The 27427-nt window shown below is 35.8% G+C and overlaps 6 protein-coding genes and 1 long non-coding RNA gene across 13 annotated transcripts; 4 read left to right on the top strand and 3 right to left on the bottom strand.

Moving 5' to 3' along the window:
• Positions 1 to 5124: 5124 nt before the first annotated feature.
• Positions 5125 to 6288, bottom strand: LOC117126442. The gene is made up of 3 exons (XR_004449006.1): positions 6205 to 6288; positions 5827 to 6114; positions 5125 to 5728 (listed from the first exon to the last, which is right to left on the bottom strand). It is a non-coding gene; the product is annotated as an uncharacterized LOC117126442 (long non-coding RNA).
• LOC103829932 (ABC transporter G family member 37) lies at positions 5354 to 11779 on the top strand. Of its 3 annotated transcripts, XM_009105615.3 has the most exons (23): positions 5354 to 5808; positions 5872 to 5995; positions 6099 to 6184; positions 6266 to 6350; positions 6447 to 6606; positions 6694 to 6770; positions 6852 to 6905; positions 6985 to 7075; positions 7152 to 7453; positions 7531 to 7812; positions 7899 to 8212; positions 8297 to 8457; positions 8536 to 8639; positions 8722 to 8878; positions 8959 to 9081; positions 9159 to 9232; positions 9308 to 9640; positions 9722 to 10012; positions 10118 to 10201; positions 10291 to 10424; positions 10495 to 10722; positions 10852 to 11278; positions 11357 to 11779. In XM_009105615.3, the coding sequence occupies exons 1-23, from the start codon at positions 5417 to 5419 to the stop codon at positions 11621 to 11623; spliced, it is 4350 nt and encodes a 1449-aa protein (XP_009103863.1). In that variant the 5' UTR covers positions 5354 to 5416; the 3' UTR covers positions 11624 to 11779. The 3 variants fall into 3 exon arrangements, with proteins under 3 accessions (XP_009103863.1, XP_018508793.1, XP_033130186.1); XM_018653277.2 differs by having other exon boundaries at positions 6266 to 6606; XM_033274295.1 differs by having other exon boundaries at positions 9308 to 10012.
• A 1269-nt stretch (positions 11780 to 13048) lies between these two features.
• LOC103829934 lies at positions 13049 to 14469 on the top strand. The gene is made up of 4 exons (XM_009105616.3): positions 13049 to 13332; positions 13422 to 13597; positions 13728 to 13920; positions 14006 to 14469. The coding sequence occupies exons 1-4, from the start codon at positions 13254 to 13256 to the stop codon at positions 14233 to 14235; spliced, it is 678 nt and encodes a 225-aa protein (XP_009103864.1). The 5' UTR covers positions 13049 to 13253; the 3' UTR covers positions 14236 to 14469.
• Positions 14470 to 14526: 57 nt separating this feature from the next.
• LOC103829935 (serine/arginine-rich splicing factor RS2Z32) lies at positions 14527 to 16823 on the bottom strand. 3 transcript variants are annotated; one of them, XM_009105617.3, is made up of 7 exons: positions 16675 to 16823; positions 16459 to 16572; positions 15831 to 15870; positions 15652 to 15747; positions 15361 to 15563; positions 15186 to 15287; positions 14527 to 15097 (listed from the first exon to the last, which is right to left on the bottom strand). In XM_009105617.3, exons 2-7 carry the CDS (start codon positions 16563 to 16565, stop codon positions 14770 to 14772), a joined length of 876 nt encoding a protein of 291 aa, XP_009103865.1. In that variant the 5' UTR covers positions 16566 to 16572; positions 16675 to 16823; the 3' UTR covers positions 14527 to 14769. The 3 variants fall into 3 exon arrangements, with proteins under 3 accessions (XP_009103865.1, XP_009103866.1, XP_033130189.1); XM_009105618.3 differs by having other exon boundaries at positions 15831 to 16082; positions 16675 to 16791; XM_033274298.1 differs by having other exon boundaries at positions 16459 to 16578; positions 16673 to 16760.
• Positions 16824 to 17404: 581 nt separating this feature from the next.
• On the top strand, positions 17405 to 18130 carry LOC103831377 (splicing factor SF3a60 homolog). The gene has a single exon (XM_009107280.1). It carries the CDS (start codon positions 17405 to 17407, stop codon positions 18128 to 18130), a length of 726 nt encoding a protein of 241 aa, XP_009105528.1.
• A 1449-nt stretch (positions 18131 to 19579) lies between these two features.
• Positions 19580 to 22516, top strand: LOC103829937 (protein SODIUM POTASSIUM ROOT DEFECTIVE 3). 2 transcript variants are annotated; one of them, XM_009105621.3, is made up of 4 exons: positions 19580 to 19776; positions 21061 to 21641; positions 21738 to 21819; positions 22166 to 22516. In XM_009105621.3, the coding sequence occupies exons 2-4, from the start codon at positions 21150 to 21152 to the stop codon at positions 22330 to 22332; spliced, it is 741 nt and encodes a 246-aa protein (XP_009103869.2). In that variant the 5' UTR covers positions 19580 to 19776; positions 21061 to 21149; the 3' UTR covers positions 22333 to 22516. The 2 variants fall into 2 exon arrangements, with proteins under 2 accessions (XP_009103869.2, XP_009103868.2); XM_009105620.3 differs by having other exon boundaries at positions 21061 to 21650; positions 22166 to 22464.
• On the bottom strand, positions 22502 to 26577 carry LOC103829936. Of its 2 annotated transcripts, XM_033274296.1 has the most exons (6): positions 26202 to 26577; positions 25428 to 25470; positions 25379 to 25391; positions 23538 to 25277; positions 23280 to 23460; positions 22502 to 23163 (listed from the first exon to the last, which is right to left on the bottom strand). In XM_033274296.1, the coding sequence occupies exons 1-6, from the start codon at positions 26272 to 26274 to the stop codon at positions 22574 to 22576; spliced, it is 2640 nt and encodes an 879-aa protein (XP_033130187.1). In that variant the 5' UTR covers positions 26275 to 26577; the 3' UTR covers positions 22502 to 22573. The 2 variants fall into 2 exon arrangements, with proteins under 2 accessions (XP_033130187.1, XP_009103867.1); XM_009105619.3 differs by having other exon boundaries at positions 25379 to 25470; positions 26202 to 26567.
• Positions 26578 to 27427: the final 850 nt, after the last annotated feature.

Here is a 27427-nt window from a genome sequence, read left to right on the forward strand (position 1 = left end):
AAACTTTTCTCGTGTAGGTAACATAAGTGACTGCAGTTTGTTATGATGCTGGAAAGCATTTCAGTTGTTAACAAGAGCAAAACAAGATTAGCTAGATGTCAATGTATTGTCATCATCCAACAAATATTCAGTCTGGATTTCATCATTGAATTATCTTGTAATTGTAATTGTCATATCATATTTTTTGTCGGATTATATTATTTTGTCAAAAGTTTGTTTTGCCTTTCTTGATACGATGTACCATATCAACGGTTATGTTATTGTATAAGCCTTAAGACAGTAAAAGTTTGTTATACGATTGGGCTCTATACCAAAAACATCTTTTTTTCTTGACCCATTCAGCCACATGGCCACGTAACTTGCAAGTCACAACAACCGTAGGGCCCATGTAACCTTACGCCTCGCCTAATCGCCTTGGATTCAGCTCCTCTATCTCTGCTGTCGGTCTATCTATTTTCCGGCTAACAAGAGATCATAGAAAGCATATCCTCCACCACGAGCAAAAATCGAGCACGGTCGCGAAACTCTAACCCAGAATCATAAATATATCAGAAAAGGAGAGACAGCCAGAAGAGAAGCAAAGAGAAAAACAGAGAGGATGGGAGGACGAGCCTCCGGCACCGGGGCTCTCGTTAACCGACGCAGGAGCTAGAAATGAGAGTTTTGTTTGTTGGAGAACTCGAGAGGAAAGAGAAAAAATGGGTCGTTTGTTGTGGTGCGTACGTTTGACATCAAACCCGACAAGTCCAAAGTTTAAATTAGTTGGAGCCATTATCATTGTCTCATTCCTCCTTCTCTACACCATTCTTGCTCCTGTCAAGTGAAAATAGTTTCTTTTAGCTTTTTCTCATTCACTGCAAAAGTCGATTTGTTATCGTGATGGTGTAAGCATTTAGATCAGATTCTGAAAGTGTCTCAACTGTATATACCATTATATCTTTTACCAAGTAAGATCATTCGTTTCGCATGCGAAGGTTTATTTTGATTGATTTATTTGATGGTTCTTTACAAAAACATTACCTGATTTTGTAAAGAAAATTTACATGCATGCATGTTAATATTTATGCAATAAATGGTTCGATTTTCGGTCAGTTCGGTTCGGTAACAAACCAAAAAAACTTGGTTTACGTTTCGGTTAGTTCTGTTTTCTAAAAAATTCAAACAGTACCAGTTTTAACCGAAATTCCAAACTAAACTAACTTAAGTAACCAAAATCCGAATTGAAATAACCAAACTAACCTAACTAACTAAAATAACCAAACCGAACTAACCAAAATCCAAACCAAATTAACCGAACTAACCGAAATTAACCATTTTTTTTAATTTTATTCAATTTAATCTGAAAATTTAACCGAACAAACCGAAATCTTTAGTAAAAAATTTTAAAACCGAACTACCCAAGAACTGAACCAAACCAAACTTTTTTACGGTGCAATTTGGCAAATTTTACCCGAATCGTACTATCTGAAAACCGAACTACCCAAACTACCAAAACCCTCATGCCTAAGATTTGGTCCAGTCCGTTAACTGTTAATTTGTTTTAGGTTAGAAGTTCATAAAATTTAACATGTGTGCTTTAAACAACAATTGGAGTTGAACTCGCGTCCGCCAATATATGTTTATTTTAAAAGTTAACGTTTAGAATATAAAATAAGCTATATGGATATATGTTTTTCTATCAATTTTTGTTTTTATATAATATTATTTTAAATTTATATTCAGTGAAATTTCTTTTGATAAAACTGTACTAATCATATATCAACCATTTCTTTTTTCGTTTGTTTATTTAATCATATATAAACCACTCATTTAAAAATGGTATATTCTTTTAAGTAGAAGAAATAATGAATATAACCACAGGTTAAAAAGGTTTATTCATCCCCTCTGTACAGAAAAAAAAACAGAATATTTTAATAACAATAGACAGTAATTGCATAACAGAAATATATTTAACTTTTATTGGAAATTTAGTTTAGATGTAGATTAAATTTTGTTAGGATAATATTATATACGAGTTAATTTAGGATAATTGATTAAGTTTCTAATTAGTAGTACAACTATGACTTTTCTACAGTATTTTTAATGATTCTATTTTAATAGAATATATAAATAACAATATTTTTTAGAGAACTCGACTAAAAATTAAAAAAAACAAATTGATTGTACTAGAGCTTGAAGTGTTTTTGGCCGTTGTTTGTTTAAGATAAATATGCTCATAGAGATCCCGACATAAAGCAAGTGATCTATGGCTTGATCTTCTTCTTTTTTGGTCAAGTATCTATGGTTTAATCTAAGTATAAAATATTATAAAGTTATCTTCACAAGTATTTTCTACTCTATTTTTAAGAGATGGTAGACAGTTGTTAAAAGGCGATCTAAATGATAATAATAAGAAGTAGCCACTATATGAGTATATGTCTTAGTTATAAAAGGAAATGATTTGAAGTAGTCGTTAGACGGATTAAGGAAACGATTTGAAGTAGTCGTTGTTTCCTCTGCACTATATGAAGTAAATTTTTCATTATAAAATCTCATGCAGTATTCTTACAATAACTAGCCAAAACGATAACATCTAAGATTTTTTGAGACAAATATTTTAAAGATTTTTTTAATAATTTTATTTTAAAGATATATTATATAAATTTCAATCCAAAACGGGAATGAAGTTCGAATTACAACCCGGCCCCGCCGCGACTTGATGAAACCTTACAAACAAATTTGCCTTTCGTAGAAGTTAACCATCATAGTGATCCCTCTTCGATCAACGTGAAATATAATTACAATAATGCTCACGATCTTTACTAGTTAATGAAATGCGTATGATTTACTCCAACCTTAAGTTTAATTTAGGAAATCTTCGGTAATACGTATTTCACTATGGTTCACTTTATAATAAAATTACTCTATCATAGAATGAAATAATGTTGTTTTTTATTTTTTATTATTTTTATATTTCATTATATTATAGAATATATCTATAATAAAGTGAACTATTAGAGCAAATCAATACTATTAAAACAGGAACATGCCCCATTGATAATAGTTGAGTCCAAAAAAAAATCCTATAATATATACTTATAAAAATAAACCATAATAATTTCTAACTATATCTAAATATATATTTTGTAACCACTACTTTAATTCCTTAATAGTAGGAACCCACTAACAATAGCTAAAATAAAACTGTCGACTGATATAAGTTTTGTAACATATATTTCTTACAAGTCTACAATCATCTATAGTATGTAATGCTATATCATCTATAATAACAAATATGCTGTATTACTGGGTGATAGAAAATAATATAAAATATTTTTTCGTACCAATTAGTTATACAGGTTTCTTGTGGATTTTCTTTTATTATATTTTGCAACATATATATACAGTGGACTATCATAAAATCATAATAGATAATTGATAATAAAAATAAACTAATCCAAATCGAACAATTAGTTCTGTTAATAGATTCATAATCTACAAATCATATCATCTTTTTTTATAAAAACTAAAAATTTAACTTCCTGTTTATATTACAAACATATTCATAATAATATAACTAAAAATGATAATTGACAGTTATGTATAGGTTCAACCAGTGGTTTAACTGGTAGGACGGATTCTGAGTTTTAGCGGGTTTTATTTAATCTACAAAATCATATCATCTTTCTTTTTATAAAACTAAAAATTTAACTTCGTAATTAGAATACAAAAACATTCTAATAATATAACTTTAAAAAATTAATAATTAAAAGTTATGTATTGATTCAACCACTGGTTTAATTGGTAGTCGGGTTCTAGGTTTTAGCGGGTTTTTGTAGGTTTTACTGTATTATTAAATAATATTTTTTTCTTAAAACTCAAATCGGATTACATACCGGATCACCGGATTTACCGATTCAACCGCGGATCTGGATCGGATTTCAAAACATTGAGTACATATGTATAGCTATGCAATATTACAAATTCAATATAATTATCAAAACCTCTTACTAATAATTTTTTAAAAATGGTATACAAATATGTGATTACAAAAAACATAAAAATTAAATTTCTATAAAAAATTAAAACAAAAAAATATACCCGCCCTTTCAAAGGACGGGTTAGAATCTAGTTCAACCTTAAATTACTTGATTTTAAAATAAATATATAAAAAATTATTGTGTACCCATTGGAGATGATGAGAGATAAACATTTGAATATACATAAATAAAAACAAGAATGAATTTTAACATTTGGACCAAAAAAATAAAAATATAATGAATTAATGAGTTCAATAAACAAAAAGGAGGATTAGCTGAAAGAGGGCGTTGTCATGCTTATTCATAGAGATTATTACTTTGATTTTGTTGCCAACTTTTCTTTCAACATCTTGTTATGTCATTGCTTTCATCTTCCTTGTCTCTTGTTTGTTTATTTGTAACAAGATGCACACACACACACACACATATATATTTACACCAAAAAATAAACATATGTAGAGAAATCATTTGCTCATCTTAGAGCATTCAATTATATCATATGGTTTTTTACTGCATTCGTTGCTGATAAATATTTTGACAATAAATAATAATAATTTATTCTTATTCAGTGAAGCTAGTGTTTATGGAATTTATTGTTTGTAGAAAAAGAATACACTAATTGTAATTTGAAGGAATAACCAAAGATTTGTACACATGCACTAGCAAAGATTGTCATGATAGGTATATATCTAGTTTGAGCTTACATAGTTTAGTAAAACCAAGATTCAAAAAATATATAATTATACTGACATGGTAAGATTGTGATTTAATTTCAAAATCAATACCAAGAATCTTGGTTTTCAACCACAAATTTGAATCCAAACGGTACAGAACGTGACTGATCTTATTAATAGTTTCCAAGTGGTTTCTTATTATTCTTGTAGTAAAAATTAGCGGGTTTCATGCTGCATCTGTTGGTTGGAAATGTCACAATAAAAACATACGTATTCCATTCTACATAAAATAACAAGTAAATGTGTATATATATACATAAGACTTTCTTAGAGGGGAATCTAAATTATATAGACATTAATCATAACATATACTTGAAGAACGAGAAACGCATGAAGACATGGCCCAGAACCATTCTCGAATTATCCAGGAATATAAAATTGATACTCAACCCTCCATGATCACAGCTGTTCACAATAACTTTTTGAGTATCACAGCATGTGTTTTTATTATTAATATATCTTTTGACCTTGGAAGTCGCAGATCATTTCAAGAACTAAGAAGAAAAGCTGATGTATTCACTTACATCATTGAAGCGTGTCAGTTTGAACAATGTATAAATGTATAACTATATATATATCTGCAAGTCAAAACAGTTAGGCTTACCTATCAATTAGACTTTGAGTTTCTGATAACAGAGAGCTCAAACTAATTAAGCCACAGCCATGGCTAATATGGCTGGAGCAGACGAGATTGAGTCGTTGAGAGTGGAGCTTGCAGAGATTGGAAGAAGCATCAGATCATCGTTCCATAGACACACCTCGAGTTTCAGAAGCGGCTCTTCAAGGTATGAACCTGATCATGATGGTGAGGGCAATAATACGAATGCAGAGTATGCTCTGCAATGGGCTGAGATCGAGAGATTGCCAACCGTCAAACGCATGAGATCCTCTCTCCTTGATGATGGTGATGAGTCCATGGCCGAGAAAGGTAAAAGAGTCGTTGATGTCACGAAGCTTGGAGCCATGGAACGTCATCTGATGATTGAGAAACTCATCAAACACATTGAGAATGATAATCTCAAGTTGCTCAAGAAAATCAGGAGAAGAATAGACAGGTAAGTAATAATCTTTACCCTTTCGGATTCTTGGAACTTTGAGATTAAAACTGTGTTGTGCAGAGTTGGAATGGAGTTACCGACCATAGAAGTGAGGTATGAGGGTTTAAAAGTGGAGGCAGAGTGCGAGATTGTTGAAGGGAAGGCACTTCCAACACTGTGGAACACTGCTAAGCGTGTTTTGTCTGTGAGTAACAACTTCTGCACACCAAAAAGCTGTTGCTGTCTTAATTCTGTGAGTGCTTTAAAGCCTCTGAGTTTGAAATTTTTATTGTATTGATTTTCTCCAGGAACTGGTGAAGCTCACTGGTGCAAAAACACGAGAAGCCAAGATAAGCATTCTTAATGATGTTAATGGCATTATAAAACCAGGAAGGTTAGTAGTTGTCTTCTCACAAGTTATGATCAAAGCTTTGTGACATCCAAGTGGGTTTAGTAAATCTTCTTGCTCTTGCAGGTTAACACTGTTGCTTGGTCCTCCTGGATGTGGAAAAACGACTTTGTTAAAGGCCTTATCAGGAAACTTAGAAAACAATCTAAAGGTTCATATAATGAAAGCAGATAGTTTTAGTGTTTTTATTTCAATCAATTTCATTTACTGCAGATTTATGAAGTGTATGCCTTTTCTGTTTCCACAGTGTTCAGGTGAAATCTCCTACAATGGGCATAGACTTGACGAGTTTGTTCCTCAGAAAACATCCGCGTACATAAGCCAATATGATCTGCACATTGCTGAGATGACAGTGAGGGAGACAGTCGACTTCTCAGCTCGTTGTCAGGGTGTTGGAAGCCGAACAGGTAGGATTCATAAACCAACGACTCAATGTCTCCTCAGAGTGCATTAAGAAAAATGTATCATAATTCTTTCTTTTCCTGCGGAAACAGAAATTATGATGGAAGTTAGTAAAAGAGAAAAGGAAGCAGGAATCATTCCTGACACAGAAGTGGATGCTTACATGAAAGTACATTCCTCTAACACTCTCTTATCCCTTGAGCCTAACCTTTAAGCTCTGTGGTTGATTATAACTTTTTGTTTCCTGTAGGCAATATCTGTTGAAGGACTTGAAAGAAGTCTGCAAACAGATTACATCTTGAAGGTATTATAGTCTCTTTGATAGCTCGGCTGAAACTCTGCCCTTTCTTGTTTGGTTCTTATGTCTTCTGTCGCATTTGCAGATTCTTGGACTCGACATTTGCGCAGAAACATTGATTGGAGATGTGATGAGGAGAGGCATATCAGGGGGCCAAAAGAAACGTCTTACCACAGGTTAGTTTCATAGCTTGGAACTTGCAATATTGTCAACTTTTGCTCATGTACCTGAACCTCTTTTAACTTTTTGCAGCCGAGATGATCGTTGGTCCAACAAAGGCACTGTTTATGGATGAAATAACAAACGGCTTAGACAGTTCCACGGCTTTTCAGATTGTTAAATCTCTTCAGCAGCTGGCTCACATATCAAACGCTACTGTTGTTGTTTCGCTTCTTCAACCTGCTCCAGAGTCCTTTGACCTCTTTGATGACGTTATGCTGATGGCCAAGGGGAAAATAGTGTATCATGGCCCACGCGGTGAGGTCCTGAACTTCTTTGAGGAGTGTGGATTCCAATGCCCTGAAAGGAAAGGTGTTGCAGACTATCTCCAGGAGGTAATAGCCAGAGCTTCGTTCCCTAAAGTGACCTTTTGTTTCATGAGTTGTTGATCCTCTCTTGTTCTGCTTCGAAGGTTATATCAAGAAAAGACCAAGCACAATACTGGCGGCATGAGGATGTACCTTATAGCTTTGTCTCGGTAGACATGTTGTCGAAGAAATTCAAGGACTTCAGCATCGGGAAGAAGATTGAGGACGCTCTATCTAAGCCATATGATAGATCAAAAAGCCATAAGGATGCTCTTTCCTTCAGCGTGTACTCTCTACCAAACTGGGAGATGTTCATAGCTTGCATATCAAGAGAGTATCTTCTCATGAAGAGAAACTATTTCGTCTATATATTCAAGACGGGTCAGGTACAATCTGAAGTTTTCATTTCTCTCCTTCTGATCTTCTTTCTATGTTAATACTATTCCTGACCGTTCTAGCTTTATGTATGCAGCTTGTGATGGCAGCATTCATCACTATGACTGTGTTTATCCGAACACGGATGGGTATTGATATCCTTCATGGAAACTCTTACATGAGTGCCCTCTTCTTCGCCGTCATCATTCTTCTTGTTGATGGATTCCCTGAGTTGGCTATGACGGCTCAACGCTTAGCGGTGTTTTACAAACAGAAGCAGTTGTGTTTCTATCCAGCATGGGCTTATGCAATCCCTGCAACGGTGTTAAAGGTCCCACTGTCATTACTGGAATCTTTCGTTTGGACCGGCCTGACATACTATGTCATTGGGTACACCCCTGAAGCTTCCAGGTGAGCTTTCCACTCCGCTGATTGGAACTTAAACCCTAGAAACATGTTCATACAACTGTAGCATGATGAAGTTTAATGTTCCAGGTTCTTCAAGCAGTTCATTCTACTGTTTCTTGTTCACTTCACTTCGATATCCATGTTTCGGTGCCTCGCTGCAATCTTCCAGACAGTAGTTGCTTCAGTCACAGCTGGCAGTTTTGGTATATTAATCACATTTGTCTTTGCCGGTTTTGTCATTCCACCACGTAAGACTTTGCCCCCAACCTTTGCCTCAAACGTTGTACCATTCAAAGACGACTCTTAAGGTTTTGTGTTTGTTGCAGCTTCTATGCCTGCATGGCTCAAGTGGGGTTTCTGGGCGAATCCTTTGAGTTACAGTGAGATTGGGCTATCGGTAAATGAGTTTCTTGCTCCAAGGTGGAACCAGGTAAGTGTCTCTTAATCACACAAGCTTCTTCTTTCCGTTCTTCATGCTAATCAGCTTGTTCTTGTTACATCCCCATTTGTAGATACAACCAAGTACTAATCTTACCTTAGGTAGAACCATACTCGAAAGCCGTGGACTGAACTACGATGGTTATATGTATTGGGTATCACTCTGTGCCTTGGTGGGTTTCACTGTGCTCTTCAACACAATTTTCACTCTGGCGCTGACTTTCCTGAAATGTAAGTCCATCTTCTACTACACAAGTGTTATGTTCTTTGAAACACAACATATACTTAAACTTCATTTACCAAAACGACAGCACCAACATCATCACGAGCCATGATCTCACAAGAAAAACTCTCTGAGCTGCAAGGAACAGAAGATACAACAGACTACTCTTCCATCAAGAAAAAGACCACAGATTCCCCTGTAAAAACAGAAGGTGAAAACCTTATTGTCTGTCTACCCACTTCTCTCGTTCTACATACTCTTCTCACTCATACTCTGGCTTAACAACAGGCAAGATGGTGTTACCTTTCAAGCCCCTCACTGTAACATTTCAAGAACTAAACTACTTCGTTGACACTCCAGTGGTAAAACCATCATAACCAATCACATAATGATTCTTAATTCTATCTTCGATATGTTCTAATGATAATCATTCTCAGGAGATGAGAGAGCAAGGATATGCTAACAAGAAGCTGCAACTACTCACAGACATCACCGGAGCTTTCCGTCCGGGAATCCTAACGGCGTTAATGGGAGTGAGCGGAGCCGGAAAGACCACACTCCTCGACGTCCTAGCCGGAAGAAAAACGAGCGGATACATAGAAGGCGACATCAGAATCAGCGGCTTCCCTAAAGTCCAAGAAACGTTCGCCAGAGTCTCAGGCTACTGCGAACAAACAGATATTCACTCACCAAACATCACCGTCGAAGAATCCGTCATCTACTCCGCTTGGCTCCGTCTCGCTCCTGAGATCGAGTCCGCAACCAAAACCGTACGCATCTCCTCCTTCTTCTTCTTCTTCCTTCTTCTTCCCCGCGCAAATTCGACACCAATCTCAACCCAATCTTTACAGGAATTCGTGAGGCAAGTGCTGGAGACGATCGAGTTAGACGAGATCAAGGATGCGTTGGTGGGAGTCGCCGGAGAGAGCGGATTATCGACGGAGCAGAGGAAACGGCTTACGATCGCGGTGGAGTTGGTGGCGAATCCGTCGATCATCTTCATGGACGAGCCTACGACGGGATTGGATGCAAGAGCAGCCGCCATTGTTATGAGAGCTGTGAAGAACGTAGCTGACACTGGACGAACCATCGTCTGCACTATTCATCAGCCTAGCATAGATATTTTCGAAGCTTTCGACGAGGTTATTAAATTGCAAAATGTTCTCTTGAAATTATATATCTTTCGTATTTGCCCCAAATGTTTTTAACTTATCTAAAGAAGTCTTAACATTAACTTGAATTTTCAGTTGGTCCTTCTCAAAAGAGGTGGTCGCATGATCTACACAGGACCACTAGGCCTAAACTCATGTCATATTATTGAGTATTTTGAGGTAAGTTTCATAGTTTTTTAATGTATGATGTTCTTACCAAACAGATTAAAAGTTTGTTTTTTAAATGTTGTTGGGTTATAAAATAATAGAATGTTCCCGGAGTTCCTAAAATAAGAGACAACCACAATCCTGCAACATGGATGCTTGATGTTAGTTCACAATCTGCGGAAGTTGAACTTGGTGTCGATTTCGCTAAAATCTACCACGAATCCCCTCTTTTCAAGTGAGTAGATTTTCAAATCTATGCATAAACCAAACCGTGTTGTACTAAAAACAGTTGTGATTGTTTACAGGAGCAACTCAGAGCTTGTGAAACAGTTGAGCCAACCAGATTCAGGGTCAAGTGATTTACAGTTTAAAAGAACTTATGCACAGAGCTGGTATGGACAATTCAAATCCATTTTGTGGAAGATGAACTTGTCTTACTGGAGGAACCCTTCTTATAACCTAATGCGTTTGATTCACACATTAATCTCTTCTTTGATCTTCGGCGCACTCTTTTGGAAACAAGGCCAGAAAATGTACGTAACTATGACATATTATTAGTTAAATGAGTTTCCAGTCTAAAACAAATTGGTTTATATTAATTTAAATTTGTTTAAAATGTTCTAATATGTCATATAAACTTTATGTGGTTTGTTTTGTTGCAGAGATACTCAACAAAGTGTGTTCACTGTAGTTGGAGCGATCTATGGGGCTGTGCTTTTCTTAGGGATTAACAATTGTGCATCAGCTCTTCGGAATTTAGAAACAGAACGTAATGTTATGTACCGTGAAAGATTTGCAGGAATGTACTCAGCAACAGCTTATGCATTAGGTCAAGTTGTGACTGAGATACCTTACTTGTTCATACAAGCAGCCGAGTTTGTGATCATAACATATCCTATGATCGGTTTCTATCCTTCGACCTACAAAGTCTTTTGGGCACTCTACTCTATGTTCACTTCACTTCTCACTTACAACTATCTCGCAATGTTCCTCATCTCCATCACACCAAACTTCATGGTTGCCTCGATTCTTCAGTCCATCTTCTTTGTTAACTTTAACCTCTTTTCCGGGTTCTTGATTCCTGAAACGGTATGATCTTTTATCTTAAACACGTTGAGTATGTCAGAAGAACTTTTTTATCTAATAATGTGTGTGTCTCTTGTGCAGCAAGTTCCAAGGTGGTGGATTTGGTTATATTATATAACACCAACGTCATGGACACTCAACGGGTTTTTCTCGGCTCAGTATGAAAATATTCATGAGGAGATCATTGTCTTTGGAGAATCCACGACGGCTTCAAAATTCTTAGAAGACTATTTTGGATTCCATCATGACCGTTTGGCAGTTACAGCAGTTGTTCAAATCGCTTTTCCTATTGCATTGGCTTTGATGTTTGCATTCTTTGTTGGCAAACTCAATTTCCAAAGAAGATGATGATCTTGGCAACTTTCATCTTCCTTTTAGTATACAGTTTGTTTTGTTTCTTGTGAAAATAAACATATAACTTGTTTTGTTGTTGTTGTATTTGTATAGCTTTAATTTCTTTTAATCAAAATGTGGCTTGAGGAATTCATTCCTCTTTTTTTTTCTTCCAAATAGAAGTGTTTTTAACCTTTTTTTTTATTAAAGATAAAAAAAACAGGCTCTTAACCTGATCCCTAAACTCATCATGTGACATGACACATGAGTAATGAATTAGATAAAATTAAAATAAAAAAATAAACCAAGGTTTACAAAAATAGTTAGACATTAACAAGACGTTTTATATATGATTAGTGTTTAGCGGATTATTAGGGCTAAGACATTAATTTATATGTTTTATTTGTTATATATCTTTATTTATATTACATAATTTTAAATTTTTATGGGTTTAATTAAAAAATAGCCTTGATTAAAATAATCTGGATATATTAGAAAATAAGTTGTGAGCTTACATTAAGAAACAAAATTAGATAAAATTATCATTTGGTTATAAACAAATTGATGGTGAAGACAATATAACTAAATTAGTTATAATTCAATCTAAATTGAATTTTAGAACATTGATGTAAACTAATTAAGAGATGAAGAATATTTAAAGATGCAAAGAAAATCAAAAATTTTATCACTGAAATATTTATATTTAGGAGGTGATTGATTGTAGCTGTAGATGCTTTAGAAAACCAAAATTTAGTTTAAAGTTATATATGTTAACCAATCAACTTTTTCTTTCTTTAAAAAATTTACAAAAAAAAAGTCTTTAGAAAATTAAAAATAGCTGTAAAAAGCTTTATTTTCAGAACAAAAAATTAATTTTTTAGAAAGGTACATCAATGAAAATTACATCAAATAAATCTACCGATTAAGTTCTATAGCAAAAAAATATAAAGTTATAACTCTTACCAATCGTCCCTTAGTTAGAAAATATAAATGGAAACTTTAGTTAGTATATCTTTATAAAAGGGCAAATCTCCAAAATAGCACATTTCTAAGTTTATATCACAAAAATAGCACTCAAAAACTAAAATGACCAAAATAGCATTTTATCTTTTGAAAAATTTAAATTTTTTTAGTTTTCAAAATTTGAAATCTTATCCCAAAACCTCACTTCTCAACTCTAAACCCTAAAACCTAAACTCTAAACCCTAAATTCTAAACCCTAAACCCCACCCCTTGAGTGCTATTTTTATGACTTTTGGCCTTTAGTGCTAGTTTGGGAACAAAAACTTTATTTAGTGCTATTTTGGTCTTTTTCTCTTTATAAAATTTAGTTCAATAAATCTGGTATTCTATTTCTACCTTTTGCTTAAATATATTACTCATAAGATGGTTGGTTGAATAATTAATTTTAGAAATTCCATTTGACCACATTTAAAAAAAATATAAACCAGGAAAACCAAACCGGTCAACGGAAGAGGCTCGGTCTGTTCCTAACTTGTTCCTATACGCTTTTCTCCAACGCCATTGCCAAAAAGCTCGCGTGAGCTCGATGCGTGTTGATTGCATCTAAGCCTTCTCCTAGCAAAATCGAAATCCTAACAACACACCTCCTCTCTTTTAAACATTTGATCGGTGCGATTTCGTGATGTCAATCCGAATCCCATCGGCTTCTCGGGACTTTCGAGGTTTCGTATTATGTTTCATCTTCCTCCGATCTTTCCCAGGTAAAAAAAAAAAAACACAATACTCTCACCGTTTGTAAAATCTTAATCTGATGATAAAGAGTTTCGAATTGTATTGTGATGATTCACAGGAACGATACGAGCACAAGAAGTTACACTAGACACGATTCAGATCTTCACGACGCACGAGTGGTTCTCCACCACGCCTATAGTTTATTTCCAATGCAAAAGAGAGAACAAGACGGTGCTTCCTGATGTGAAGATAACCAATGTCTCTTACTCTTTCAAAGGCCAAGAATCTTGGCAGGTTTGAATTGTAGATCAATCATGACATACGTAGCTGGTTTCTTGCTTATTTTGGAGGGTATTATTGTTTTATTATCACTTTATTTGAGACATATGTTGTGTTTTGTTTTTTTTTTTATATATGTTTTCAGCCACTAACTGGACTTAACGGAACAAAGTGCAAGAGATGTGGAATCTATGAGGACGACACCTTCAAATATGATACGTTTGATGAATGGGAGCTTTGTCCTTCTGATTTCACAGCTGAAGGTAGATACACACACGTCAAGGACAAGGAGTTCAATGCTACTTTTCTCTGCCATGGATGCTCTCAACTCGGATCTGGTGAGTTACTTCTTTCTCTGTTTGCTCTTGCTATACATTTGAATCATTTGATTAGGAATATGACATGCGCGTTTTGTTTTTGCAGGTTTGAAGGAAGGAGATGGTTCTGATAAGGAAGAAGGAAGGCGCGGAATGCATCCTGCAATCATTGTACTGATTGTATTACTTGTGTTAGGTGTGGTTACGGTGGGTCTTGTGGTTGGTTACAAGTATTGGCGAAAGAAGAAGCGGCAACAAGAACAGGCCCGGTTTCTCAAGCTGTTCGAAGATGGTGACGAAATTGAGGACGAGCTTGGCCTTGAAAATACCCTGTGAAGCTAAAGCTCAGTGTGGTCTAGTAACTGAGTTACTGCAACTCAATGTCACCTCTGTGTACATACACAGCTCCTTGATCCCACGTACATTTTGTTTTGGTCTCAAGTAGAGTGGAGAAAAAGGAAATCACAGTGATTAACATATACAAAGTTACAAACACATGCAAAGACAAACTCGATGCTGTTTACTTTTCTTTTATGTCGTAAATGTTTGGCAATTAAAGAGGCTAAAGAATTAGGTTGCCAATTAAATCAATAATTTTTAAAAATAAAAAATATTTTTCATTACCAATTTTGATTAAAAAGAAACAGAATATAATAAGGAGCATAAACACTCAAAGCTTTATTCTTACAGGAGTCAACGACAAATAAATGTGTTGCAAAAAACAAATGTATGAAAGATAACATAGTTTGGAAGCTGTCTGATGACACACCAACGAGCCAACAAAGAAAGTAAGTCAAGGAAGGAACATCATCATCCATTGAGACACAATGATATGGCATTGAGCTTTAACCTGTTGGGGGCAGTGAGACATCAAGGTGACTCGCTGCCTTTAGGGGAAGAACGGTTAAGCTCAGGCTCATCATCAATGGGACTCCTGTCTTGACCATCAAGTCCAGCAGGACTTTCTTCACCTCCCACAATGGGACTCACAGAGCTCTTACCATTACCATTCACCTTTGGGCTACCTTCATAGTCTGATCCTTCTTGCTTTTCCCGTTTTGGGCTTGCATCTACGACCCTTCGCTCTGGACTCATGCTTTGGTCTTTGCCTCTGGGAGATACAGATCGCTCCATTGCCTTAGGACTGAGTGATCTATCTTCCACGCTTCTCTCTCTTCTCACTGGCGACCGTGATCGGCTGGTCAAACAAAAGCGCATCAACTAATAAGAAAACACCTACATAATTATCTAGTGCATGCTTTTAAAGGCTTAAATTTAAAACTAACCTGTAGCTACGACCACGGCTGTAACTACGGCTACGGCTTGGGCTTCTTCTGCGGCGAGGAGAGCGTGATTTAACTGGTGACCTGGAGTAGCTTCCACCACCCCTGGATAATTACAAGCCAAAAGAACATAAGAAAGAATTGTTCAAAAACAAGGATTTAAAAAAATAACAAGTACCTGGCCTTCTTAGGACTAGCACTGTTCTTGCAGTTTCTCTCAATGTGTCCTCTTTCACCACAGCGGTAACATTTGTTCTTCCAGTCCCCTGCTGTGCAGTCCCGAGCCCAATGACCATCGACACCGCAGTTAAAACAGCGTCCAGAACCAGGAGGTGGACCTCTACTACCATTATCCCGAGCATCCCGAGAACCACGAGGTGCCTAAACATAAATTATTTGCAGGACATCATTAGTCATTTACATCAGACCAGTGGATGAACCAATGATATAGATATACAAAACAACTAACCCCTCTGGAAGCCTCCACAGTGATGCGACTTCCATCGAAGTCTCGTCCATCAAGGTAATGTCTAGCGTCATCAGCATCACGAGGATCGCTAAATTCCTGTTCTCAAAATGTGAGGGGGAGAGAATATACAAAAGAGCAAACCCTGGGATAATTGTTAAAGGTGTTATAATTAAACTTACAACAAAGGCATAATCGCGCTTCATATCAACATCTCGTACTCTGCGGAACCAGAAAATCAAGGCCCCATCATTATATAAGGAACTTCCGTACACCAAAACACCATTTGTGGCCAAGTAAAACATGCAATAAATCAACCAACAAAATCTCCAATGCACCCCTCTATACACCACACCAGGAGAGAGAGAATATCCACCAATTACACCAAGTCCACAGTACACTCATCTCCAGGTTAGGCAAACACCCCCAGAAACCTTCAACAACATCATTCAACTTGAGAAAGAAAAAACAAAACACTAAACCTAGATCCATAAATGCACAGCTATAAAAATACTAGACAGAGATGTAAACTCGCCCATTGGATTCTAGTGTTAACATTGTGCACACATCTCCCCCAAGAAGAATCATTACAGCTTCATACCAAAGAAAAGATGATAAATTTCAAACACCAAGAAACCAAAAAAAAAACATCATTCAAGGGATAAATTATCAAGTCCACTAAAAGTATGCAATAAATCAACAAAACACCAAATCACCGATGCACCCTCTATAAAAAAAATAAAGTTCACAACAATACAACCCCCAAAGACACGAAAATCAAAATAAATCGATCAAGGCAGATAAAATTACCTTCCGTATCTGCTGAAAAGACGCTCAAGGTCTCTGGTGCGAGTTCTAGAAGACAAGCGACCAACGTAAAGGCGAGTGTTTCCATATCGATCATCAAAGCGAGGCATTCTCAATCTGAATCATCCGTAATCATAATTTATACAAATCTCTAATCAAATACTATATACAATAGGACAAAGATCGATAAAGCGAAAACAATTACACGAATCTTCATACCTGGAGATGATAACAGCGGAGGAGCGTACGAAATCGCCGTAACCCTAATACGGTTTCGAACAGAAGCAAGTGAACCGCGGACAATGATACTCTTTGATCCCCTATCCTATAAATGTTAGAAACCGACAAGATTCGATGTGGTCGTTTCAATCAACGGTTCGGATTTACACAGTTAAAATATTGGGCTTAATATTTACATTTTTAAGCCCATTAAATGGATAATTTCGTTTTTTTTCCTGCATCATTTAAGGCAAGATAAGATTACTCGCTGACCAAAGACATAGGGTTCCAAAACATAAATAAGGCAATATAAGAATTAATCGCTGACCAAAACTAGTGTTTTTTTTTAAATTGGACTGGACCGGTCAAACTCATTACTGTATTAAAAACCGGATTTGAATAAGATCTCATCAAACCCCGATTAAAATTGGTCAAATTTTGTTTAAAATGATTATCTGATTCAATACCAACACTCTAGTGTTAAAATTAAGATTTTCAAATTCAAACTATTTTTAAAAAAATATTCATATTATTATTTTTTAATATTTATATAACTAAATTAGCCTTATATTTTACAACTATTTAAGGAGACGAAAAAACGAAATTATCATTATTACCTGACCATAACTAAATAAGGAAAGTTAATAGAAGGAAAAGGAAAGATCAAATTAAACGAAAAGACTATTTAAGGAGAAGAGAGATCGTGAATCCAAAAGTGTAGAAAACAGAGATGACGTCATCGTCTCTCCTCGAGCAAACTCGCTCCAGACACGAGGAGATTGAAAGATTGGAGCGGTTGATCGTGGAAGAGCTACGAAAGACGACAGAACCGGCGTCCGGTATGGAGAGATTGGTCAAGGGACATCGTGTACGTAACATGGTACAGTCTATCATGCTTAAAACTAATAAACTTGTTGAAACGTATGAAGATAAAGATAGGACGATGGAAACTGAGATAGCAATGCTTGGTGAAACATATTTGTTTTACCATCGTTTGGAGGAGATGCGTGAGTGTCATAGGAAGCTTCATCTTTCTGGGCATCTTGTTGATGATAATGATGCTAGTGAGGACTATATAGCACTTGTGACAAAGGAAGTACCAGTTATTGCGTTTAGTGAAGAGGAAGGCTTGACGTATAAAGAGATGGAAAAAGAACGTGAGAGGGATCAGGAAGCTTATGCCAAATCAAGAGTTTACCATCCGCATTGGCTCAAGAATCTTCGTGAACTTCAGCATGAGTTTAAATGTGAGATATGTGGGAACCAGAGCTATAAAGGAAGAAGAAGCTTCAAGATGCATTTTAAAGAAGCGCAACACCAACGGGGTATGCGTCTCTTGGGAATCCCAAGCACAAACAGTCTTAAAGAAGTCACTACGATTGATGAAGCAGAGGAATTATGGAGGAGGATAAAGTGGCAAGGAATGTGCATATGGAGGCCAGAACTTGAAGAATAAGTACATGAAGACGGTTAAGGTAACTGAATCTCTCTAAGCGACTTCCGTAACCGAATCTTGAATGAAGACGAAGGCAAATGTCTCCAAGTGAGTCACACAAAGAATAGTCTCTTTTTATTGATCAGCTCAGCTAAGTCTTTTATTATTCACCAAGATGCAAATTACTGTGTATAAGTATTAGCTAATACTATTTTTTATAGTTACAATGATACTAATCCGATTTTTTTGTGTCCGTTTAGTAACTTTGATTTAGTTGATGTGAACGGTAGAAGAAAAGGGTGCAAGAGAAAGGTAGAGCTAAGTGATTGCTCTGGCAACGCAACCATGAATAATTTGGATCACACCAGGTAATTACAGACCTAGTTGACCATTTTCTAACTAATAAAAGCCCCATTGTTTCCAAGATTATATTGCTTATTGCGCTTTAACATATTAGAACAAAACAGCATTTGAAGTTACTTATTTTTATTAATGTTTGTTTCTACAATCATAGAATGTCTTCTTTTACTGACGATTGATTGATAACATTTTGTTCACTAATGATTGAAAATAAAAAGTTAAAACTGAGCAGTGGTTTGAAAGTGGAAAAATGTTTAATTTCGAATGCAAATAGTTAATGAACAAGAGTCAGGCTCGGTGATGCTTACCAGGTCCCATATGAGCCATTAAGAGCCAAACAAAGCTTACAATCTCGCCACCTTTACTAAGGTGAGCGGCGTGTTGTTTAGACTCACAGTGATTTGCTGCATAGTAAAGCAACTCAACCCACACTCTGCTCACTACTCCCCAAATGCTTCGTCCCCCTGATCCTCTCTCAAGTTTCTTAAGCTCCTTTGCAAGCTGGCGCGCATCTTCCATTGCAGTAGACAGTAGTATCAAACATGCAATAAAATATATGTTCCATAAAGTTTTTAGAATTAATTAATTTTTTTATAAAACATAAAAATTTAGAAAATTTGTAGCCTTTATAAATACTTTATATTTATTTCTTAATTTATTACCTTTATAAGTAATTTTATAAATGAAAGTATTAAATTATATGTTAAAATAATAATTATATAAATTGAACATTTACAACTCTATATTTAATTGTAGATATATTTTGATTTGTCTTAGAAACGGAGCGGAGCGGATATCCGACCCTGAATTTTTTGGTATTTGTGATTTGCTTCGTTTTTAACAGATATCGATTTTTAATATTTGCTTTGCTACGAAGAATATCCTGATTTTTGGATTGAATCGAAACGAATAACGAATTGTATCAAATTTAACGGATTAAATACCAGCCCTATATCAGTTGTTTCCACTATGAGTGTTTATTGGAATCAATAGCTTTATAATTTCCCATATGCATTAACTTTTTACCTTAAGCTAGCTAAAATTTGAAACTTGTATTTAAAGTCTTTCATTTATACTCCTTTCTCTATCTTCGTTTTACCTCTTCTGAACAAAGACTGATCGGTCGAATTAAATACGCAAAAAAAAACATTTGAATATATCCAAGAGATAATAAATGTAATGTAGTACATAAATAGTTAATAGTGACATTTCAACTTCTAATGTGTGTTTTTATGTGGACAATACAAGAGCCTTTCTACTCAACTCTTTGTTACTCTGACCTTACACTCATGTGACACACTGACGCATCTATATTATTAAAGTTGAAGTACACATTGAGATTGTTTGGTAATATGGATAGTAATTAAAAAAAAAAGTATTGTTTGGAAACATGGATAGTAGTAAGTTAGGAAAAAAAATAATGGGCTTATATACTACTAAAAATTAGAAATCTATTACATTATATTAAAAAGTAATGGGTCTATGTTATTTGATATATAACATATTCAAATCAAAATAATAATTTAAAATTGATTTATATCAAAATAATTGGCAAAATAATATATTCATTAAATTTATTCATATATATATATATATATTCAAAATTTGATTTTTACTAACATATTTTCTAATAACTATTATAAAAATGTTTTCAATATATATAAGAAAAATACAATACAAAGCTCAATTTCAAACACCAACTTAAATTATGGTTTTTATATTTCACATTAAATTTTAAAATATAATATATGTGATTATTTATATGATTGTACGTATAAAATATTATTAATTATAAGAAAACATATTTGATGGTATAGATAAAATACGATTAATTATATGATAACACATATTTTGTAACCTACGATGACATATATAGGATATATATATATATATAATAGTGATTAGGGGTGGGCGTTCGGGTTCGTTTTCGGGTCTTTTTGGGATTTCGTGTTAAGTTCAGATCTTTAAGGATTTGGTTCGGATTTGGATAACCAATTTAAATAGGTTTGGTTTAAATATTTTGATAGAGAATTAATAATTATTTAAGTATTTTTGGAGTTTTGAGTATATTTTAACTATTTAAGATATTTACGTTTGATTATTTGTATATATTTTCAAGCATTTAAGCGAACTTAAAAGTTTACATCATATATATAAGTATTTAAGCGAACTTAGAAGTTTACATCATATTTTCAAGCATTTAAGCGAACTTAAAAATTTACATCATATATTAAAGTATTTACGTTTGATTGTTTGTATATATTTACATCATATATATTCTGGATATTTTTATATATATTAAATCTAAAAATAATTAATATATATAAGTATATAAATCTATTTTGGATACCCAAAATACTTCGGTTCGGATCGGATCGGATTAGATTTCAGTTCTTCAAAAACCAAAATTTTGAATAATTCGGATATTTAATCAATTTCGGTTCAGATTTAGTACTACTTATTCGGATTGGGATCGGTTCAATTCTTTGAATTCGAGTTTTTTGCCCAATCCTAAATAGTGACACAAAAATCAAATAGCATCATATTTTTTTAAAAAATACACCCGCACGGGCGTGCGGGTCAAAAACTAGTTATCAATTACACACACATACATTTATAACGTAATATGTCTGTTTCTATATATTAATGAGCTTTTGCTTCTGCTAAGTTTCTATCCAATATGTTTTGTGCATCGCAAGCATCGACGGCTACCGCTAGCCATGACGAACGGAGCGTTGCAGCTCGAGCCATCGACCGTCATAATCCCATTATCAAAGATGGTCGGAGATCTTTCACGGCACCTTGCTCTTCCGGCGACGACTACATTGCACCATACCGTCAGCTTTCGAAAGTTACGAGGATACCCTCCACCTCCGGTGAAGGGAAGATGATTCAGGTGGTGGAGAAAGGAAGAAAGAGCACTTCAGGGTCGTTGCTGAAGCTCAGTGATAACATCAGCTTAGCGAGGAAGAGTTTTGGATGTGTTGCGGGACCTGCGTGTGACGTTACTGAAAGCACACCTCCTGGTTCTACTAGGTATCTTCTTGGATCCGAACCGGTTTCTTCGGGTAAGGATACGGTTGTAACGGAGGAGGGTGAACCTTCTTTGGCGAAGAGAGGCACTGGTGCTGCCGACGAAGATAAGAAGAAGACTTCTTCTGGTTCAGACCAGGCAAGTAAAGTAAAGTTTGTCGTTTACTGTACAATGAGTGGTATGAATGTAAGAAAAAGAGAGACATGAGGGTTGGTTTTGTCTTTTTGGATGTAGGTGGTTGTTCTTAGAGTGTCTCTTCACTGTCATTGCAGAGGCTGTCAAGGCAAAGTGAAGAAACATTTATCTAGAATGCAAGGTCAGTCTCTTTTTTTTTTCTTGCTTTTTGTTATCAGCAAATATGCATACTTTACTTAGCGAAGTCTTGTCTTTTAGTATAATAGATCTACCAAACTATAAGCAAGCTAGTTTTGGTTTTAGTCTTAGATTGGAGGATACATGACTTGTACGTACACTTGTAACCCACATGGGAGATGCACATCTCTTGGAACCGGTTTAAGTATCACTTAGAGAAGAAACATTCGTCTTGACCCCCAAAATTGAAGTGGTTACTATATAGTATTTGATCATTTAATCCTCAGTCCGTAAAACTCTATAAATATAAGTACCGTTGCTTAATTATTATAGTTTTTGGCAATACGTAGGTGTGACATCTTTCAGCATAGATTTTGCATCAAAGAAGGTAACTGTGACTGGAGACGTCACTCCCTTGGAAGTACTAGGCTGCCTCTCAAAGGTCAAAAATGCCCAATTCTGGACACCACCTCCTCCACCTCCATCATCACTCCCAAGGGCAACTCTTGAAAACTAAAAACCACACTCATTATTGTATTTCTATTTCTCTTTCTCCCATTTGTTTGAATCAAATCAATGGTAAAGGTTTAGACTTAACCTACTTCATTTTCATTGTTCATTAAGAAAGACCAAAACTTCCAGATGATGATTGATGCTTGTTTATTCATTACCTAATGTGATGAAACTATCATTACATATTACATTTGTCTTTTTTTTTTTTTGAAACAGTATGCAAAATAGAGATAATATTTAACATTCTAGAAGATTGCATCTACTACAAGCTCTGCTATGAGTTCATCTGTCAGCATTTTCTCAATATCTCTACCTATGATTTCAATGTCATCTTCCAAACTCAGCCACTCAAACTCCCTCTTCTCCACATCATCTTTCCTTGGTTTCTCCTCTTTTCTTGTCACCAAATCGAGCAGAGTCTCTTCTATCTTGTTCACATCCCATTTCTGGCAAACCCTTGTGGGTTTAACCCAAGGGTGTGGATCCGGAAACTGCTTTAGTATCTGCATTAGCTCTCTGCTGATCTGATCAAATAGAAACTTTCTTTCTAACCGGGTTGAGGTTTTCAAGCTGGAGTACTTCTTCTCAAGATCCTGAAACAAGGATGGATCCACAGGTGTTTCCATGACAGTGTTGTGGCCTGCGTTGCTCAACTTGGAGTTATCTAGGAGATCAGCTAAGTATAGTGACTTCCAGTCCTCTTGGCTGATCACAATCTCATCAGTTATATTTGACGACTCCTCTTGTTCTTTGTCTTCATCACTCGAAATAAGCATTCCACCTTCATTGTAAGTAGCTGACTCTAGTTTGAGGAGCTGTAGTTGCATCCTGAGTCCTGGAGCATAGAGATAACGGTTAACACGTCAAACATTGATGAATTAATGAATAAGACTAGCGCTGGTTGCAGTTGCACCACATCAATCAATAAAGTGACAAGCATTAGTTGACTACCTTGGAGATCAGCGCTAACACTCTCAAAGCATTCCGAACTCGATGAAACATCATCATCATCGAAAGAAGCTTCTAGAACTGAAACTGGACTTGGTTGATCTCCTTCCTTTGAGCTTTCACGAGACTGTTGTTCAGGAACCGAAGAATGATTTACATCCTCAGTTGCCATCCTTGAGACATCCTAGAACAACACTGAACAGTTAGTTACGTGTTATAACAAACATGTATCCATGATCTTGAAACATGACGTTCACTTACAGGGTCAGTTAACAAAGTGACAGTTGACAAATCTGGAGCTTCGGAAGACAATGCCGTCTTAATATCATCCGTCGCTGAACTATCCTCAGTGTCTGAATCTGCATCTACTGAGAAACTGCAACCTGCTTTAGAAGAAGAGAGCTTCCCCTTTTGATGAATCTCGTGGTTCATATAAAGAAACTTGGTTAAACTTGGGCTCCTGTTGACCTCTGGCGAACTATTGTTTGATGAATGAGATTTATTACTACCATGTCTAGATGATTTGGTTGACATGAAAGACTGAGAAGAGCTCCCCTTCACTAATCCATCTCTACTAATTAACTCCTTAGGAAGCACTATTGTGTAACCATAAGTGCTTTCCTGGTTCATGATGGTTTTGGATTTTGAAAAACTTCTTGAAGATGATCCTTTCCAACCATCTCTACTACTTATTCCAACCGGTTCTGGCGATTCAGACAACTGAGCATTGCTCTCAACTCTTTTACTAATCCCTTCTTCAAAACTGAGTCCGTTAAAACTTGCTGGCCTTGCCTCCCTATCTGAAGTTGCAAGCATCTCAGCTAATGTGCCGCTTCTACTAATTTCTATCTCTTGCTCGTACTTGTGTGTCATCTTCCATCTCTCTGAGAGTCTCCTCTTGGCTTCCCTGCTCACAGATGATGTTGTTGATGATGATGACTTGGAAGGCAAAGATCTATGGTAGTTCTTGCGGTTAAAGGCGGTTCTTGTTCTTGAAGTTACTGGCACTAGCTCTGATTCACTTGCGGAATCACTCCCTGATGAGCTTTCATCACCTGCGTATCCTCTGAATCCTGAAGCCTCAAAGCTCATTGCACTACTACAGCTCCCCTTCCTTTGCCTAGACATTATTTTAGAATATTCTCCAGAATCTCTAGAACTCCGTCTTGAAAGGCCGTTGTCTTCATTACTTTTCTGCCTGACATGATTAATGGTGCATGGAAGAAGCCTACGATCTGCTCTGAACTCATCGGAAGAAGAGCTTGGCGATGCAAAAGCTCTACCAGCATAACGTGGCTCACCGAGGTTAGGTTTCAGAACAACAATATTGGTTGGCTGCAGCTCACTTCTCTTTCTCAGCTCCACATTTGGTAAGTCAAGTGTGTCATAAGAAGCATGCCTAGTATGAGAACCACCACCATGCCGATGAGGCTTCTTATCTGGTTGACTGTAATGTGGCTTGTGAGGTGTGGTTTGAAGATCATGCAGATGTTTAGTGAATAAAGAATCTGGTTGCTGGAGAAACTTCAGTAAGAGGTCCTTGTTAGAGTCCAGAGCCTCAAGCGCATCATTAAACTCTTTAGAATGACGAAGCTTCTCATCCGTTGATAAACGCTTAGCCTCCATGAACTTCTGCCTTATAAAAGCCATCTCTGCCTGAGTGAGATTAGCAGCTTTCACCCTCCCCTGGTGATATAAGTTTCCATTCCCCTCTGCCCTCTTTGCATCCAAAACCTCGAAAACATCTTTAAACTTTTGCTCCTCCTTTGAGCTCCTTCTTGCCAGAGACTTATTACCATCACAAGAACTGCCTTGCTGATTCTCCACAGGCTTTTGTTGCCTGTGGGAAGAGCTCTGAGGGGGCAAAACGTCGAGTCCCATCAGTCTGGCTATAATGCTCGGTGATCTCCTTTTAGGTTCTGTCTGCTTTGACATTTCTTGAGCTAGCAAGCTTTTCATTGGTAATCCAGTTTTGGTTTGATGAGCAGAATCTTGATGCAGCTACAATATGAGGAGGAAGAAGTCACTTTCAAACAACAAGCGGAACCAAAACATCTCCATCTCTCAATGCTACTACATATAATCTTAAAGAGTATACATACCTTGTTTTCAGTTAGAGCTTTCTCAAAGTGGAAAGAATGAAACTGAGGAGATGATGATCTTGGAGACTTGAGTTTGTGAGTCTGTTTCTTTCCTGAAAGAAAATGAACTCGCTAATGAGATGACTTTTAAGTGTTGATAAATGATGATGAAATTAACATTACAAGGGAAGAAACTAAAAAGAAAAGAAAATTTGGGAGACAAAAAGAGTAATGTCAAGCACCAAATGTGGGGGTGGTGAAGAACATAAAAGCAATAATTAAGCAGTGAGGTTAAGTGCACTCATTAATAGTCATTTACATGTAAAATTAGAATCATAACCAACCACTGTTGAAAGTATTGAATTTTTTAACACAAAAACAAACCAAATCATGAGAGAGGCTACCCAACAAACTTTTCCCTAAGATTTTTTTTTCTTTTTCTTCTACTTTACTTTATCATAAAAGCAGCTAATCTCATCTTCTCTAACCACACTGCTTTAACTGTAGTTTTCCACAAGAAAATAAATTTACCAATGCTTTTGTATTCATCTCTACAGCAATTAACTTCTGGAACCAATTACGGCAGTGATAACCTTCATTCAGAACCGACCAACCAAACAAAACTAAGTCTTAGATGCTATGTTTGGTTTCTCAAACAAAAAATAAAAATAAATCGAACAACCCGAAGAAGTAACCAAACAAAACCAAGTACTAGATGCTATGTTTGGTTTCTAGAAAATAAAATCTCAAAACAAAAAAAAAAATCAAATCAAATCGGTGCGTTTTTGCGTTTTCTCGTCAACTAAGAAAACACGAAATGAGAGAGGGAGAGAGAGAGAGAAACCTTGAGGAGAAGTGGGCAGTGGCGAAGCTAAACGATCTCTGGAACTGTGCTCAGAGAATCTATATCTGCTCATCTTTCACTCACTCCAAATCATTTCGCGGAGCTAGCTTGTGTTGAAACACGAAGAGACGTTGAATCTAGATCCGGTAATTGAAGAAAGTTTAGAGTAAGAGAATGCAAGCGAGTCTCAATGACAAGAGGGAGATCGAATGAATCCTAGAAAAAATCAAATGATTGCAGAAAGAAAGTGAGAGAGGAAGAGGAAGAAGAAGTGGAGGCTTCCTTCGTAATTTGAAAGTTCAAAAATGTTAAAATGAGAGGACAAATTAAAACAACATTTAAATTAAATATTATTATTATTATTATAGTAATAAATAAAAGGGAAGGTGTGAATGGTGCGTGTTTGGTACTATACTAAGAGCATCATTATCCCTATAACCCCATTTGGGTTTCTTAATAAATTATTTAATAATAAAAGTTAGTTAAGAAATATAGTTAAGAAACTTATAAATTTTATGCTTTATTGGGGGTTTCTTAATTAAGGTTTTTAAAAAAAAAGTGCCATATAGAAAATGTTTTTGATTGTTTTGTGAATAAAATTTGTGATCAAGAGAAGAAGAGAAAGTGAACTTGTTTTGAGTAAAATGTGTTTACTCGTTTTGTATGGTAAGAAGGAGGAGAAGGAACTTGAAAGTTGAGAGAGCTTCAAGTTATAAAGAAAAAAAGAACATGAGAATGAAGAGAAAGAACAAAAGCTTATTTATACAAAACACATTACGAGGTATTATTTTGCTCAAATCACACAATCACCTTAAGACACAAAACAACAAGACACAAATCTGTGACAGAAAACAACAAGACAACGTTTGCTTATAACAGAACAACAAAAACAAGACCAAGCCATACGTTGTTAACTTAACAGAACAACAACAGGATAACTTAAACGAGCAACAACAAGAAGGAGAACTCCATTTCACAAATCAGTCAATTATAGATACATGAGCAGGCGAGACATCAAACCATTAAAAAAAAAGAGGTCGAACAAATCAGTCAATTATATTTATAAGCTACATTAATAAAAAAACGCAGCTTGCAACTACTTTGAGTGATCTGCTCATACAATCCACTATAAACCAACTTAGCAAATAGCAGTTAAGAAGCTAAAGAGAGAGTCCCTTGACCGAATACATTTCATCTACTAATTCTCATGTGGAGAGCATGGTGGC

This window comes from Brassica rapa, chromosome A07 (genome assembly GCF_000309985.2).
Source record: "Brassica rapa cultivar Chiifu-401-42 chromosome A07, CAAS_Brap_v3.01, whole genome shotgun sequence".
In the NCBI taxonomy this organism is placed as follows: domain Eukaryota; kingdom Viridiplantae; phylum Streptophyta; class Magnoliopsida; order Brassicales; family Brassicaceae; genus Brassica; species Brassica rapa.